Below are 16,236 nucleotides of genomic sequence, written 5' to 3' on the forward strand. Positions count from 1 at the left end.
TTATCCCGATACCACGCGAAGGTGGTTTGTTTCCAAAAGGAAATAAAGCTGACGTCTCCTAGCGGAAAGCAAGTTACTATATACGGTGAAAAGGGAGGTAGCCCGGTGCTATGCTCAATGCTAGAAGCCCATAAACTTATGAAACATGGATGCAAGGCTTATATGGTATACGCAAGCGAATCGGAAAAAGAACCCCTCAAAATTGGAGATGTACCGGTAGTACGTGATTATGAAGATGTGTTCCCGGAAGAACTACCGAGAATACCACCTGAACGGGAGGTAGAGTTCGGAATCGAGTTGGTTCCGGGCGCCAAACCCGTGGCCAGGGCGCCTTATCGACTTGCGCCGTCGGAATTACAAGAATTAATGTCTCAAATCCAAGAATTGCTCGACAAGGGGTTTATCCGACCGAGTGTGTCCCCGTGGGGCGCACTAGTTTTATTTGTGAAAAAGAAGGACGGTAGTATGCGCATGTGTATCGATTATCGAGAGTTAAACAAACTCACGGTGAAGAATCGATACCCACTCCCAAGAATTGATGATTTGTTTGACCAACTACAAGGAGCAAGTTGGTTCTCCAAGATTGATCTCCGATCTGGTTATCACCAATTGAAGGTCAAGGAGGAAGACGTACCGAAGACGGCCTTTCGTACACGGTACGGGCATTATGAGTTCCTTGTAATGCCCTTCGGGTTGACCAATGCACCCGCGGCTTTCATGGACCTCATGAACCGGGTTTGCAAACCTATGCTAGATAAGTCGGTAATTGTATTTATCGACGACATTTTGGTATACTCGAAGAATGAAGCTGAGCACGTGTGTCATTTGCGGGAAGTATTAGACACACTCAGACGAGAAAAGTTATATGCAAAATTCTCAAAGTGCGCTTTCTAGCTATGAGAAGTGCAGTTTCTTGGGCATATCATTAGTGCTGATAGAGTACTAGTAGATCCGTCAAAGATAGAAGCTGTGTCAAAATGGAGCCCTCCAAGAAATCCCTCAGAAATCCGAAGCTTTTTAGGGCTTGCGGGATATTATCGGAGATTCATACAGGATTTCTCCAAAATTGCCTTGCCATTGACAAAATTGACTCGCAAGGAGGAAAAGTTCGAGTGGGGCATCGAACAGAATGAGGCCTTCCAAACGCTCAAGGAAAAGTTAACTCACGCTCCGGTATTAACAATACCAGAAGGAGTCGACGACATGGTAGTTTACACAGATGCGTCGCATTCGGGGCTCGGATGTGTTTTGATGCAACGAGGCAAGGTCATCGCCTATGCCTCGAGGCAATTGAAGATTCATGAAAAGAAATACCCGGTTCACGACTTGGAATTGGCGGCGGTGGTGTTTGCCTTAAAGATATGGAGGCATTACTTGTACGGGGTAAAATTTACGATCTTTACCGACCATAAAAGTTTAAAGTATTTCTTCAATCAGAAGGAATTAAACATGAGACAAAGGCGGTGGTTGGAAACGGTCAAGGATTTTGATTGTGAAATACATTACCACCCCGGGAAGGCCAATGTAGTGCCTGACGTGTTGAGCCGAAAAGCAGATTATGCCCCGATACGGGTACGATCATTGCAGCTCATTGTGACCTCGGGCTTACTAGAACGAATTCGAGAAGCACAAGACGAAGCAGTAAAGACGGAAAATTGGAAAAAGGAAAGGATTGTTGGCCAAGTTAAAGATCTCGAGGTAGGCAGTCACGGCTTGAAGACACGTTTCAATAGAATTTGGGTCCCTAACACATGTGGAGTTAAAAAGCTCCTACTTGATGAAGCTCACAAGTCTCGTTATTCCATTCATCCGGGAGCGACCAAGATGTATAACGACTTAAAACAAAATTACTGGTGGCCCGGAATGAAAAGAGACGCCGTGAAATACGTGGAAAAGTGTTTAACATGTCTACAAGTCAAGGTGGAACACCAAAAGCCATATGGGAAACTCCAACCGTTAGAAATCCCGGTTTGGAAATGGGAACAAATTACAATGGACCTATTGACCAAACTGCCTAAAACAAGTCGTGGTTTTGATGCTATATGGGTAGTTGTCGATAGATTGACTAAAAGTGCTCACTTCATCCCGATTCGTGAGACCTATACGTCTGAAAAGATGGCAGAGGTGTATACAAATGAAATAATATCACGCCATGGAGTACGGTATCCATCGTGTCCGATAGAGACACCCGATTCACTTCTAATTTCTGGTAGGATTTCCAAGAACAAATGGGAACCAAGTTATTCCTTAGCACTGCCTAACATCCTCAAACGGATGGGCAAAGTGAAAGAACAATACAGACGTTAGAAGACATGTTGCGTGCTTGCATTATCGACTTCGGGGGTAGTTGGGATGTCCATCTACCCTTAGTCGAATTTTCGTATAACAACAGCTATCACGCGAGTATTAGAATGGCCCCGTACGAAATGTTATATGGAAGAAAATGCCGAACCCCGGTATGTTGGGGAAAAGTGGGACCACGTGGACTAGCTCCCATGGATATAATCCGAGCTACGAATGAGAAAATCGACATGGTCCGAACCCACTTAAAAGCAGCTCAAGACCGACAAAAGTCGTACGCTGATAAACGGAGAAGACCAGTTGAATTTCAAGTAGGTGACAAAGTCATGCTCAAGGTGTCCCCATGGAAGGGAGTTATCCGGTTTAGAAAGAAGGGGAAATTGAGCCCAAGATTTATCGGACCGTTTACGGTTATCAAACGGGTGGGAAAAGTAGCTTATCGTCTTGATCTACCAGAGGAACTAAGCAGAATTCATAGCACTTTTCATGTGTCACATCTTCGGAAATGTCTAGCCGATGAGACGACTTATGTCCACTACGATGATATTGAGGTGGATGATAGATTGAACTATGTGGTAAGACCAATTGTGATTTTAGATCTCAAGGTGAAAACCTTAAGAAATAAAGAGAACAATCAAGTAAGAGTCAAATGGGAACACAAGAAGGGTTCTGATACCACATGGGAATCTGAAGAAGAAATGCAACGGCTATACCCTACTTTATTTGGTACGTAATTAGGTTTCGAGGACGAAACCCTTTTTAAGGGGGGTGGACTTGTAACACCCCGAAAATATAAATCCTTATATTAGAAATTTAAAAATTTAATAAACAAGAATTAACTAACTAGAAATTTTAACCTAGTTAAAATTACAAGTCTTGAAATAGCTTGCACTAAGTTAAAACAATAGTATTTAAAGCTAGGTGATAAGTGAGGGACTAAACTTGCCAAAACATGAAAGTTAAATGCTGAAATAGTAACAAAAATTACCAAACACACCATTTGGTGTGTCTGGCCGATCAAGGAAGGAAGGGGCGAGTAGGGGTTTGTTCCAAACCCTAAAATCTCCATAAAACTCACAATTGAAGCTATAAATCTGCTCCAAATCAAGTTCTAAACGCGAATTAGTGATCACCTCGTTGTAAGGATCAAAAAGGTATGTAAAATCTTGATATTTTGATCCATCGTGAACTCTAGGTTAATGGTGAATAACTGAAATTTAACCTAGATATGTTATGTATGAATGAATCCTGAAGTAATATGATGCTTAGGGTTAAACCCTAGATGAATATTTGTGAAAATCATTGCATGATACTTGAAGAGATTACAATCACCATTGTAGGTGATTTATGATATTGTAAAGACTAGACAAACACTAGGATTATGAATTTTAATCTAGTGAAAAGCTGAATTGTATGATGAAATTCAGTAATTTGAAAGTTTAAGTGTGTACAATTTGCTTAATTGAAGTGAATTTAGATGTAAATAACAAGTCATGAACTTGGTAATGACTATGTAAAATTTGACCCGCTAGGTGTTTGTTGAAATGCCTAAGTGGGGATTTGGAATGTTAAATTTTGGATGAAAACGCAGATTTGATGAATGTTTATAATAATGCGTTAATACTCATGTAAAGAGTTCTAAACAAGTTGTAAACTGAATTTCCTAGGCAAAGAGTTCGGTTCATCAAGCGGACAAGCCGGAGGGAATTCACGGGAGAAAGGCGTGCTCTAAAGGTACGAAATTACCGTTTCGTTACATTAAGATTACTTATTGTTTTTATGTCGTAGTATAAAGCATGGTAAACAAGATAGACCAATATGTCACGAAAGTGACTTTGCGTCTCAAACAAGTAAAATGGGTCAAATCATGCGATAGAAAAAAAAGGGGTCTTGAAATACTTGATTGGTGCCTAAGTTCTGGCATCCGAACAGGTCAAAACAAGTTTGAGAGTAAATGTGACGAATGGTTATAAACCAAGCGTAAGCCGTGTAGCAGACACGCTAAGCTAGTAGAGAAACTTAACTCCTAATACAGGAGTTAAGGTTCTGATTGGTAAACATGTCAAGTAGTGTAGTTTGACAAACACGAAGCCTTGAATTTAAACATGTACATATTTGCGTAAGCAATCCCTCATGGGGAAAGCGAAACATGATGGCGGTAATAATCAGAACATGAGTATCCTAACCTTGGTTTAGTGATAATCATGTACAAGATTAATTTACTGCAAATTTGGGAATAGAATGACAACAACAACAAAGCAAGAAAATATGTACAGTGACCACCGTAAGTTACGGTTATACCGTAACTTACAGTAGCCAAATAAAATGCTACGGCGGGACGCTACTGCCTTACGGCAGGTCACAAACTTCCAGGAACCACCATAACTTACGGTGACCACCGTAAGTTACGGTGGCACCCAGATTCAAAAAACATAATTTCATTATTCTTGGTTGCGTTAATTGGTTTTCAAACACCGTTTGATTATATTATTATCCCAAGACCATAATACTAACATTGGTCTAAAAGTGTTCAGTTTTTCAGGTTTTCTCGTAGAAGGGTGATGATCAAGCATTTATATTTGAACCGAACACTCAAGCGAACGCTTCCGCACTTGATCTTTTGTTTTAAAATTATGTAACAGTTGTAGATTCTACCTTGAATATGGTTGCGTAGGGATATTATCGTGAATGTTATGTGTAGTTATGTTTTCAAATCCTGAAAGTTTTTGTAAACTTCAAATTTGCTATGAAAGGCAAGGTTTTATGTTATTAAATCTAGTGTTTTTAAACTGGGTCTTACAAGAGTTATGATAACTTTGAAGTTTTGTAACATTTTTTTCTTTTTCAGCCAAGACTTGTTTAAGATTAGCAATTTCATCAACACACTTGTTTAATTCAATTTGCTTTTCTTTAAACTTTCTTTCATACATTTCTTTAGTGACTAAAGTTTCAGACAACCTTTGATCAAAACTTTTGACTTGGCTCTTCAAAGTATCATAAGCTTCTTGTACCCTCTGACTCGACCACTTTAAAGAATCATACTGTTTTTGTAAATCTTGAAATTTTGTTTCTTTTTCACTACAATCGACACATTTTGCTGTACACAGTTGTCGATAAACCTCGTTATCCTTTTCAAGACCTTGACATTTCTGTGTCAGTTTTTCAACTTTTACTTTCAACATTTCTTCTGTTTCAATCATTTCTTTACATTTCGTTTTGAAAACATTTTCGAATTTGTTTGCTTCAATTTCTTTTGTTTTTATCATTTCATGTTTTTCAATACAGGCTTTGCACATTTCTATGCAATTCCTGCAGTTGTTTACTTTTTCATCAACAAATTCAACATTCGACAAGTCAGAAGATTCATTTACCTCAGTCTTTTCCAGCACCGGTTCTTCTGTCTCAGTTTTCTGATCTTCCTCTTTTTCTTCTTTCTGAACTTCTTCATTCTTCTGTTCTTCTTCAACTCTCTGTTCCTCTCCAGCAGCAAGCTTTGCGACAGTCTTCACTTCTTCAATCATCTTCTTCAATTCTTCTTCTTTTCTCTTCTTCATTTCTACCACCTTCGGTAGACTTGCTTCACAAACTTCTCTTATCTTGCTCTCCAAATCCGGCAGATATGTTTTATTAGATAACCTTATTGTGTTGAAAGTAGCCTGCCTTGGAAGCAAATTTGTTACAACTTCAAAATCCACTTTTGATGGGTCAACAACTGGATTACCCCCTGGATCCATGTAACATTCCAATTCTTCATTCCATCGTTTGGCTCTCTGGGCTTCGTTGAATGGTTCTCTTAATTTTCCGATTTCCCATCTTGCGTAATCATTTTTCCACCATCTATCAGGATCAGAATCAGCCACAAATGCATATCCAACTGCATCTTCTTCAGGGCAAACTTGACTCCAGCCGTAACCTTCATAGTCATGAATAACTGCAAGAGCCCTTGATCTTTCTTCCGGCTGTTTCAATCTTGGTGGCTCTGCCTTGTTCTGATGATAGATCGCTTTCTTGTAATAATCTTCTTTGAACGGGTTTTCAGAATCATCAGCATACGCATTTCTGCACTCGCGCTTAAAGTGACCTTTTTGTTTGCATTTAAAGCATGTCACCTTAGACTTGTCAAATGCCAGTTTGGTAGATGGTCCACCAATTGACTTTCTCCCCGTGATCTCCATGAACCGCTGTGCCCGACGGACCGCACTAGCCATGCACCACCTTATATCAATCAGTTCCATCTCCTCGGGGTCTATTTGATCGTAATCTTCTTTCGTCAAATTGGTGTTGCCAATCTTCCCTGCAACGAGGCTTTCATACGATTCAAGTACAGATGCCAAGAAAACCATCTGTTGTTTCGCTGACTCTTCACTGAAATTCTGCCCATTCTTCAGATCCACTGTGATATTACACTGGAATAAATTCTTTGAAGCAGATTGGTTTGAAGAGGTTGAAGAAGATCCACCGTGATAACCACTGTGAAGACTTTCATTGTTCACTGAACTTGAACTTTCTGCAGAAAATGTTGTTCTTGGAGACCCAGCATGTGGTACATTTCCTCGGTAATAAAGTTCCACATTCTGCTGATGAGCTAAACTGTTGACTTTAGATCTCTTTATCTCCAACTCATGGCTTTCAAGTCTTTCGATCAGCAAATCCACTGTTAACTCTTCAGGCTTGATTGTGTTTTTCAGCATTAATGCGAAGTATTGCCAATCTTGATCATTTGGCAATGAATCAAACAATTAATCCACCAGCTCCTCTTCAGTATATGTGATTTTGTGTCTGGCCAACTCCATTTTCAGATGCCCAAATCTCTCGATCATTTTACAAACAGATTCATTTTTCATGCAACTGAATAGATCAAACTCTTTACGCAACAATTTCTTTTTGTTTTTTACAATCTCATTACTTCCTATACATTTTCTCTCTAACGCTTCCCACAAACTTTTCGAAGTTTTCTCTTGTTCAAGTAACGAGATAATATCTTCTCTTACTGACTGTTTGATTAATGTGATCATTTTATATTCAGCCACAACATTTTTTATGTCTATGTCTGTGAAATCTTTCGCATCTATTAACTCTCCTCCCTCTTTTACTGGTTCAATATATCCATTTTTCAGTTTTAACCAGCTTTCAGGAGCGAAAGCTTTAACCCAACCCTCAAATCGGTTTTTCCACCAGTTATAATCTTCAGTCTTCATTAGCTTCGGTGGTTTCTGTTGACTTCCATACATGTTTTCAAACTTCAAATTCTCTGAAATCTCTCTTGAATATTCTCTCATCTCGGATCTTCTATCTGTCGATTCGGAAGTGAACGCGTTGTAGAATGTATTATAAAATTCTTCGCCGCTGCTAGACATCTTCAATCACCTGATAACAATCAAACAAACTCAATCAGTTTAAACAGTATCAAATAGTCTGAAATAAACCGACACTCAATTGTCGTGAAATGATCTTGGTTTGAAAAAGTTCACTTTCGAGCGAAATCAAGATTTTAACCAAATATCCACTTTCGAGCAAAATCAACCAATAACACTTCGAGCGGAATTAGACGTAGACTTTTCGAGCGAAATTAGACTTAAGCTTTCGAGCGAAATAGCACTATTGCTATTTAGAGCGAAATCAGAACATAGTTTGGAGCGAAATCACATATAATGGCCAACTAGAGCGAAATCAACATGGAATTTAGAGCGAAATCAGCAGTTTGACAAACTGGAGCGAAATCACAAGGAACCCTGGAGCGAAATTAGTAAGAATCTTGGAGCGAAATCTGATTTCTCAAGCGAAATCAGAACTTGTTCATAGGAGCGAAATCACTTCGGAGCTCAATTTTGTCCATTTTTAGGTCGAATTTTGTCCTGTAACTTTCAAGGCTTTATTAATATCCACTTATACACATTCTGTGAAAAATTTGACCGATTTTAACCGTGAAAACTTGTTTAGTTCGAAAAAGGTGTAGAAGACAGAAAATTGATCCAATTGAGCTAAACTCTTCCTCTTGTGCTCTGATGCCACTTGTAGGATTGTTGACGAACCCGAATGAGTCGATCAGAAGAGTTGTTTATCCGAATCAAAGGCGGAATCAATGAAACGGGCGCTCAAACTAATTATAATGCCTCTTGTATTGATTTAACACTGATTACAACCTGAGAACAATTTGGAAGCACTTCGTTACACAATCCTGATTCCGTGCCAAATGAAAATGTAAAGTGCACTATTTATAGAAGCCTGATTTCGCTCCAAATGGAACAAACACCGTTCGGGCGAAACCAGATTGTTATGATTTCGCTCCAAATGGTCATTGACCATTTCGGGCGAAATCACAAGTTTCTGATTTCGCTCCAAAATGGTCTTGGACCAATTCGGGCGAAATCTCTCACTTAACTACTCTCATCTGTTTCTCGATCCTCGTGCACTGGTTATTCTAACCTATCCTATTACATGATACAAGACGAAGTCAATAGACGTAATGCACTAACAACTTCGAATTCTTTTCAAACCAAATAAATAAATAAAATTAGCAAACTTCATAAACACTTTGTACATTTTTGTAAATAGTCTAACTAATCAAAGAACTAGTATGATACTGACCGCATGCTCTTCGTGGATACGATACTCGACTTACCCAGCTACCTAGGTTAATTGGGTTTTTGATTGATCGGGACGACACGGTCTGTTAAACGTCTACTGGGTATTTGATGAAATGCCTAAGTGAGTTCGTTAAACCTATTTGTGTATTTGCATATGTTAATAGGCAGTTGACTTTTAAAAGTCAAACTGGCCTATCATAAGATCAAATGGTAATTTGATATGAAATCTGTAAGGTGGGATAGTCGTGATAAATAATTACTAATCTAACCATCTTGCAAATGATAAATAATAGTTTAACGCTTGACAAGCTAGGTGGAAGCTTGGGAGAAAGTGGGTTAAACGGATCAAGTATGCAGGAAAAAAACATAATTGGATGCAAGGTAAGTAAAGCTTACCCCCATCTAGTAGAACAACTATTTATGTATTGGTTAAGAATATGGTGAACTCGTATTTCAAAGAGTCTTAGAAATATGACGTCCCGACACGGATCGAAATGGGTCGGAACAAGTGAAAATGGTAAGAAACCACATTTGATAGTAAAAAGGATAAAACGGTAAATTGGTCATGTGATGACGAATAAACAATGAGTTTTGTAAAGTTACCTTATGGTGTAAACCATAATGAGTAAAAAGGGTAAAATAGTAATCTGGTAACGAGTTGACGGATAAATAATGAGTTTTGAAAAAGACACCCTATGGCGTAAGTCACAATGGGTCAAATGAATTTAGAAACGACTTTTAAGTAATGTGATCGTTTGGTGCAAGCCGAAACGAGCTAATGAGTGAGATGGAAAATAATTACAATCTCACAATAATAAAATGGCCATATAGGCCAAACGGGTCAAATGGTGATGTTATCATCATTTGACAATAATGACTAATGGTCGTTTGTCGAGTTTTGTGCCCACAGGAAAATAACATATGGCTTGCATCGCTATTAATTATCAATTAATATTGCAAGGTAGTAAAACGGGTCAATGCCATGACCTGAGCCAGGTATGTATAATGGGTCAAACTCTCATTGAGGACTTAAGGTCCGATGAGAGTTAAACGAGTCATGGGTGAACATTGGATTACCTAAAGAGATGTATATCTATTAATTTAAATTATAGACATTATTTTCTTAGGAAACATAATGATTTTAAATAAAACATGTGTTTAAGGTGCTCACTTGGTCAAAAGATGCTTTTAAAAGTCTTTCGTCGTAAAAAGGACTAAAGTTGACCAAAACGCCCTTAATTTACAAACCAAACAATTGGACAAACAACCCTTAAGGGTAGTTTAAATATGAGTTTTATAACTTGAACAATCTTTCCTGTAATATAACGTGGAACGTTTAATTCATTTTGGCTTAAATGCTTAATGATACCTAATGTGTCATTTTTATAAAAGTGTCAAACTTTAGGGTGGAATGAGAATATAAGAATTTTCATATCATAATTCATCACAATTGGACATCTGATGATGGATGAATAAAGATTATAAAGTGGGATTAAGAGATATGAAGGGATGAGCAAATCCCGATCCCGTTCTGATATCGTCCCGATCCCGAAAATCCTAATCTCAAATTTCGTCAAAACTGGGTACCGATACCGATACTCAAATATGTCGATACGGTACGGTAGCGGTATTTGAAGGTAAAATTCGGTATGTTACCGATACCGAAAATACAAATACCGAAAATGTCAAAAAGTGGATATCGTTTTCGATACCGAAAATTTTCGGTACAATATTGTCGACATCCAGATCAGGACGAGATCATGATTTGATACCAAATACTCATCCAACACAAACTTTAGCAAAAAAAAAGAAAGTAAAAGTTAAATAACAAAATTGCATTAGATTTTTACTTTGTCACGTTTCAATGTTATCGACGGCTGGATGATGTACAACGTACGGAATATCAAATCCAAAATTGACACATTTCAAATTCGATCGAAACCCCTTTTTGTTCCATAAACCAAAAACCGACACAGAATCATTCGATCGTAAACACAACGCAGATCGCAAATCCATTGTTCATACCGATCCACAAACCCCTCAATCACTCAAAACCCTAATTTATTTAGGGTTATTACAGATTTAAGAGTATGAAGATCACAGCGTTGCTAGTATTGAAGTGCGATTCGAGATCAGACGGGTCGGATCCTGTGATACTAGCAAACGCAACGGATGTGAGTCATTTTGGGTATTTTCAAAGGGTTACGGTTAAGCAGTTTATCGTGTTCGTGGGTCGGACTGTTGCTAAACGGACCCCTCCGGATCAACGGCACTCTGTTCAACATGAAGGTTGTTTTGTTTAATTTTGTGTTATTATTTTTGTTATTATGTCTTGAAGGGTTTGTGAGTTAGGGCTGTTGAATTGTTGGAAAGAATTGATAATGGAATAAATTGTCGGACTTGTTTAGGATTCGGGTAGATCGGGTTTCGGCCCGAATATGTGAATTAGATAGGAAGTGATAATAGGTTTCAAGTAAATAATGAGGATAGACGAACCATAGAAATCTATCTATAATTGATAAATAAGTTTTGTTAGCCGGATATCCTTTTCCGGCTTCTCTTGTTGTACTCATTTGTATTCTATTAATGTGTGCCCATTCATATCTTGTGTTAAAATATCGTTTTATACTTTTTAAATATTTATTACTAAGTATTTAATATTTTCTTTATACAGTCGGTGTAATGCACAAGTTTCTAACCTACCTAAAGAATAAAGTAGAGAAGGTGTAAGAAATATACGATATGAATAAGTTAAAGAATAAAGGATGAAGAAAGTGAAGGTCTTGGTTTAAAAAAGCGCGCCTTAAGCGCGCCTAGGCGCGAGGCGACCCAAGGCGCCAACCAAATCGCCTTAAGTGACACAAGGCACACGATGTACAAAAGGCGCAGGTGAGGCACGCTTTTTAGCCTAAAAATTGACTTGAGGCGCAGGTGAGGCGCGCGCCTTATGTACATGGGTCTTTCTGTGCTGCTGAGTGTTGTACAATAGCCTTTTAGGCTGTACATTTATGTTTTTTTCATTTTAAAACATATATAAAGCTTAATTGTAGCTAAATCATAGGTATTGGATGCTAAACACTTATGGGATATATAAAATAAATTAAATAATCACTTTGCGCTTTGCGTACGAAAAGCTCACCGCTTTTGCGCTTCGCTTTTAAAAAATCGGTTTTAGACTTCATCGCCTTTGTGCGCTTCCCGCTTTTTTAAACCAAGGTGAAGGTTTCATATGGATTTATATCTAGAAATACCTGACCCAACTGGAAACTCAAATACACAAAATTTGATTCGCTTTGGGTGTCGGTTAGACAGGGACGGCCCTGAGAATTCGTGTACCCTGTTGGAGCTCGGAAAAACGTGCCCTTAGGCCTTAACGAAATTGGGTATTGGGCTCACTAAAGTTCTAAACCTAATGCCAATGGGCTAATAACTAATCTAAACCATAAGAATAGTTTTGTAAGTGGGTCTATGTTGGTGTTTGTATGGGTATACCCTATTAAAAATGTTTTTTTACATATACATATCAGGTATCTTTTTAAAATAGTGTGCCCTTCGTAATATCGGGCCCTGGCCGGTGGTATGTATTTGGACAAATTTGTTTTCTTTAATCTGACTTGTCTTTGTTTATTTTGTTACAGAGTATAAGGTGCATTCGTATAACCGAAACGGTCTATGTGTTGTGGGCTTCATGGATGATCACTATCCCGTTAGAAGTGCATTCTCTGTACTTAACAAGGTAATTTACTTCAGTCTCTATTACGCGGTTTAAGAAGATTAAATGGCATGTGAGAATATCACGATGATTAGTTAATGAAACCCGAATCTTTCTGTGAATCGCCATTATTAACTGATGGATGTAAACATATTTATTAATCAGGTGATAGATGAGTATCAAAAATGTTTTGGTGATTCATGGAGGACTATACAGGCAGACAGTACTCAACCGTGGCCTTATCTTAATGAAGCTTTAACTAAGTTTCAGGTAATTTATAAATTCTGAGTTTTGAGTTTTATTTTGATTAACGTACTACATAAATTAAACCCTTTTTTTGGTATTAAGCTATAAGGCTTGCAGTGTACGGTGTGTATGTTCAGATCTCTTGTCATCATAATTGGTTTTCCGTTATTTCAGGACCCTGCAGAGGCAGATAAGCTGTTGAAAATTCAGCGGGAATTAGATGAAACCAAAATTATCCTCGTAAGCATCCATATTTTATTTATTTATTTATTTATTTGTCATTACTGTCTGCAAAAAGATTTTGATAGTTTGACCTTACTTTTACTAGAAGTAATTAGTTCTAGGGTCAAACGATATATTATATATTTATTCAATATATAATGTGTTATACAGTAGCTTGCTATAAGTGAGATTTTATTGTGTACTGTTATGTTATCTCAGTGACCTATATCTCAAAATAAGAAAATATATCGAATAGGAAAGAAGTTAGATTAAAAAGAAAGGGGCTTGAAAGTTTCCTAAAGTGTATTTTAAATGCGTAAGACCTCTTAAAACATTTTATTGAAATGTTTTAGAATTTTTAATATAATAAGATTTTTTTCTGACACTAGTTATTAATGAAAAAATCTAGACAAGTGTTTCATGTCAACACAACCTAATGACCTATCGAAACTTATATGTTTTGACCCGATACCCAACCCTTTGATTTGCCATTTCACCATGTTTACGCCTCAGAAATTTGATTATTACTTAATAAGTTATTATCATATTTTAGTAGGTTAATTTATCGTTTTTATAATTTAGAAACTAGTTTTACGTGTAATCTGATGTCACCTTTCTATTATCGTGTTCTATCTGCTACAGCATAAAACCATCGACAGTGTTCTTGAAAGAGGGGAAAAACTCGACAGTTTAGTTGAGAAGAGTTCAGATCTCAGTGCAGCTTCACAGGTGCGTGTTTTAACCAAAATATTCTCGATATTCAGTTCTTATTTATTTCTGTAAGTATTTTGTTTGTATTCTGTAATCTGTATAGATACTAGCATATTTTATTTATGGTAGTGGCTGACAACTTGCAATCTTACTATGGTTCTAATTTGAATAATTTAACTGCTTTATTTGCTGACAAACTTGCAAGTTCGCTTTTCAGGTAAGATGCTTTTAAGATTGATAGTTTAAGAACACGAGTTTAATGTTACGACATTCATGCAAAAAAAAAGTGAAAAAAATCTTATAATTATAGAGTTTGAAAGTGGTGTAATTGAAAAGACATGGATATAATCGTATTAGTAGTAACTAATTTTGTGAAGGCAACCGTAGTATCATTCATAGTTGTTAAAAGCCATCGCCTCTTGCGCCTAGGCCCAATTTCCTAGCAAGGCAATTGCGCCTTAAGTCAAGGCAGTTGCGCGTTAATTCTCTAGGTGATGGTTCATGCACATATTCTAGCGAGATTCCTAGATTCTAGAGAGTTTCTGGCCAAATTCTCGAAATCTTGGCAAGATTCCAGCTAGATTTCTACTTTTATCTAACGAAAACTATTTTTCTACACTAATAAACTAGCATTTATTACTTTTGGTACTAAATAGACGATATAAAATGTTATATAATAGCTTTCCTTTTATTTTATTTGAAGAATAGTATTAATTGTCTATTGTATAACAAAAATTTTTAAGTTCTTTTTTCTTGTGCGCTTTATTTTTCTCAAGCCCGCGTTTTTTTTTTGCGCCTTGCGGCTAGGCCCCAGGCGAGAGCTATGCGCCCTGAGTACGCCTAACGCCTTTAATAACTATGGTATCATTAGCAAGCTATGTGTTGTAAGTGAAGGTGTAGAAAAGACTGTTCTGTCCTTTAAGACGGTCGTTTGGGGCATGCCGATTAGCAAAAGGCTCTTCCGAAGTGGCCGATCTTAATGGTCATGCACGTTAGATATAACATAGGTTTTCAAAGAAGTCATGTGGTTTTTGAGTTTTAAATTTCTTAATAACAATAAGAGTAAAATGCACGGATAGTTCCTATGGTTTGGTGAAATTTCACCTTTAGTCCCCAACTTTTTAAAATTACACTCTTAGTCCCTGTGGTTTGACAAGTTGTTACTCGGATAGTCCCTAAAGCGGATGAAAGTTACTCGGATAGTCCCTGTGGTTTGACAAGTTGTTACACGGATAGTCCCTGTGGTTTGACAAGTTGTTACTCGGATAGTCCCTAAAGCGGATGAAAGTTACTCGGATAGTCCCTGTGGTTTGACAAGTTGTTACACGGATAGTCCCTGTGGTTTGATAAGTTGTTACTCGGATAGTCCTTGTCCTTTCACACCCACTTAACCAGAAAAACTAATCTGCATCCGCTTTGGGGACTATCCGAGTAACAACTTGTTAAACCACAGGGACTAAGAGTGTAATTTTGAAAAGTTGGGGACTAAAGGTGAAATTTCACCAAACCATAGGGACTATCTGTGTATTTTACTCAAAGTCACAAATGGGAAGAAATCTTATGTTTGTTTGAGCTTAACATCTTGTTCAGGCCTTGGTTTAAAAAAGCGCGCTTAAGCGCAAAGCGACCCTAGGCGCAAAGAGTTGCGCCTTGTGTGACATAAGGCAAGCTCTGTACAAAAAGCGAACTTTTTTCGAAAAAATCCCACTGAGGCGCGCACTTTTTGTACAGAAGGTGTTTTTCTGCTTTAAAGTGTTATACATGTAGCTAAAATGGTTGTACATTAAGTGATTTATACATTAAATCATATATAAACCTTATTTATCACTATATAATTGCTACTGGTTTTCAGCATCTCTTTGATTTTTTATATGTTTTAATTGCTAAATTGTTCCCAAGTGGTAGACAAATAACAAGAATCATTTGGTTGATTGTGGACAAAACAGATGTTTTACAAGCAGGCAAAGAAGACGAATCAGTGCTGCACAATTTTATGAGAAGTTTCCGTATGTTTTCTAGTAATATTTCCCATTTTCATGTGTTAACCGTTTGGAGAAATCGATGTTCGATGGAGAAGCATTGTAAACATAATATTGATGCTACAATGTGTTGCTTTGTTTTGTTTTTACTGTGTATCATAATATTCAGGTTTGTGTTTAGTGTCATGCACTTTACATATATTTTTATGTTGGAGTAAATTACGATTTTGGCACTAGTGGTTATATCACTCTTGGCCACCCTCCGTCCGACCTTCAACTTGGTTTGGTATGTTATTTTTCGAAATCGTAGTTAGAGGCTAACCAGATCATATGTCCATGCCTACCATCACATATCTTTTTGTTTCTTAGATTTGTAGCAATGGGATTCTCCACGCTTTAGGGTGAAATTTCAGTTGATATAAGTTTGATTTGCTACAATACTAGTGCGATCTGGTAACAATAAAAACGAATGGCGATA

General features: G+C 37.5%; 1 protein-coding gene across 1 annotated transcript; it reads left to right on the top strand.

The window, feature by feature from the left end:
• Window positions 1–10,746: 10,746 nt before the first annotated feature.
• On the top strand, window positions 10,747–15,977 carry LOC110877424 (VAMP-like protein YKT61). The gene is made up of 6 exons (XM_022125557.2): window positions 10,747–11,177; window positions 12,527–12,624; window positions 12,766–12,870; window positions 13,021–13,086; window positions 13,711–13,797; window positions 15,726–15,977. The coding sequence occupies exons 1-6, from the start codon at window positions 10,979–10,981 to the stop codon at window positions 15,774–15,776; spliced, it is 606 nt and encodes a 201-aa protein (XP_021981249.1). The 5' UTR covers window positions 10,747–10,978; the 3' UTR covers window positions 15,777–15,977.
• The last annotated feature ends 259 nt before the right edge of the window (window positions 15,978–16,236 follow it).

The sequence above is a fragment of the Helianthus annuus genome, chromosome 9, assembly GCF_002127325.2.
Source record: "Helianthus annuus cultivar XRQ/B chromosome 9, HanXRQr2.0-SUNRISE, whole genome shotgun sequence".
In the NCBI taxonomy this organism is placed as follows: Eukaryota; Viridiplantae; Streptophyta; class Magnoliopsida; order Asterales; family Asteraceae; genus Helianthus; species Helianthus annuus.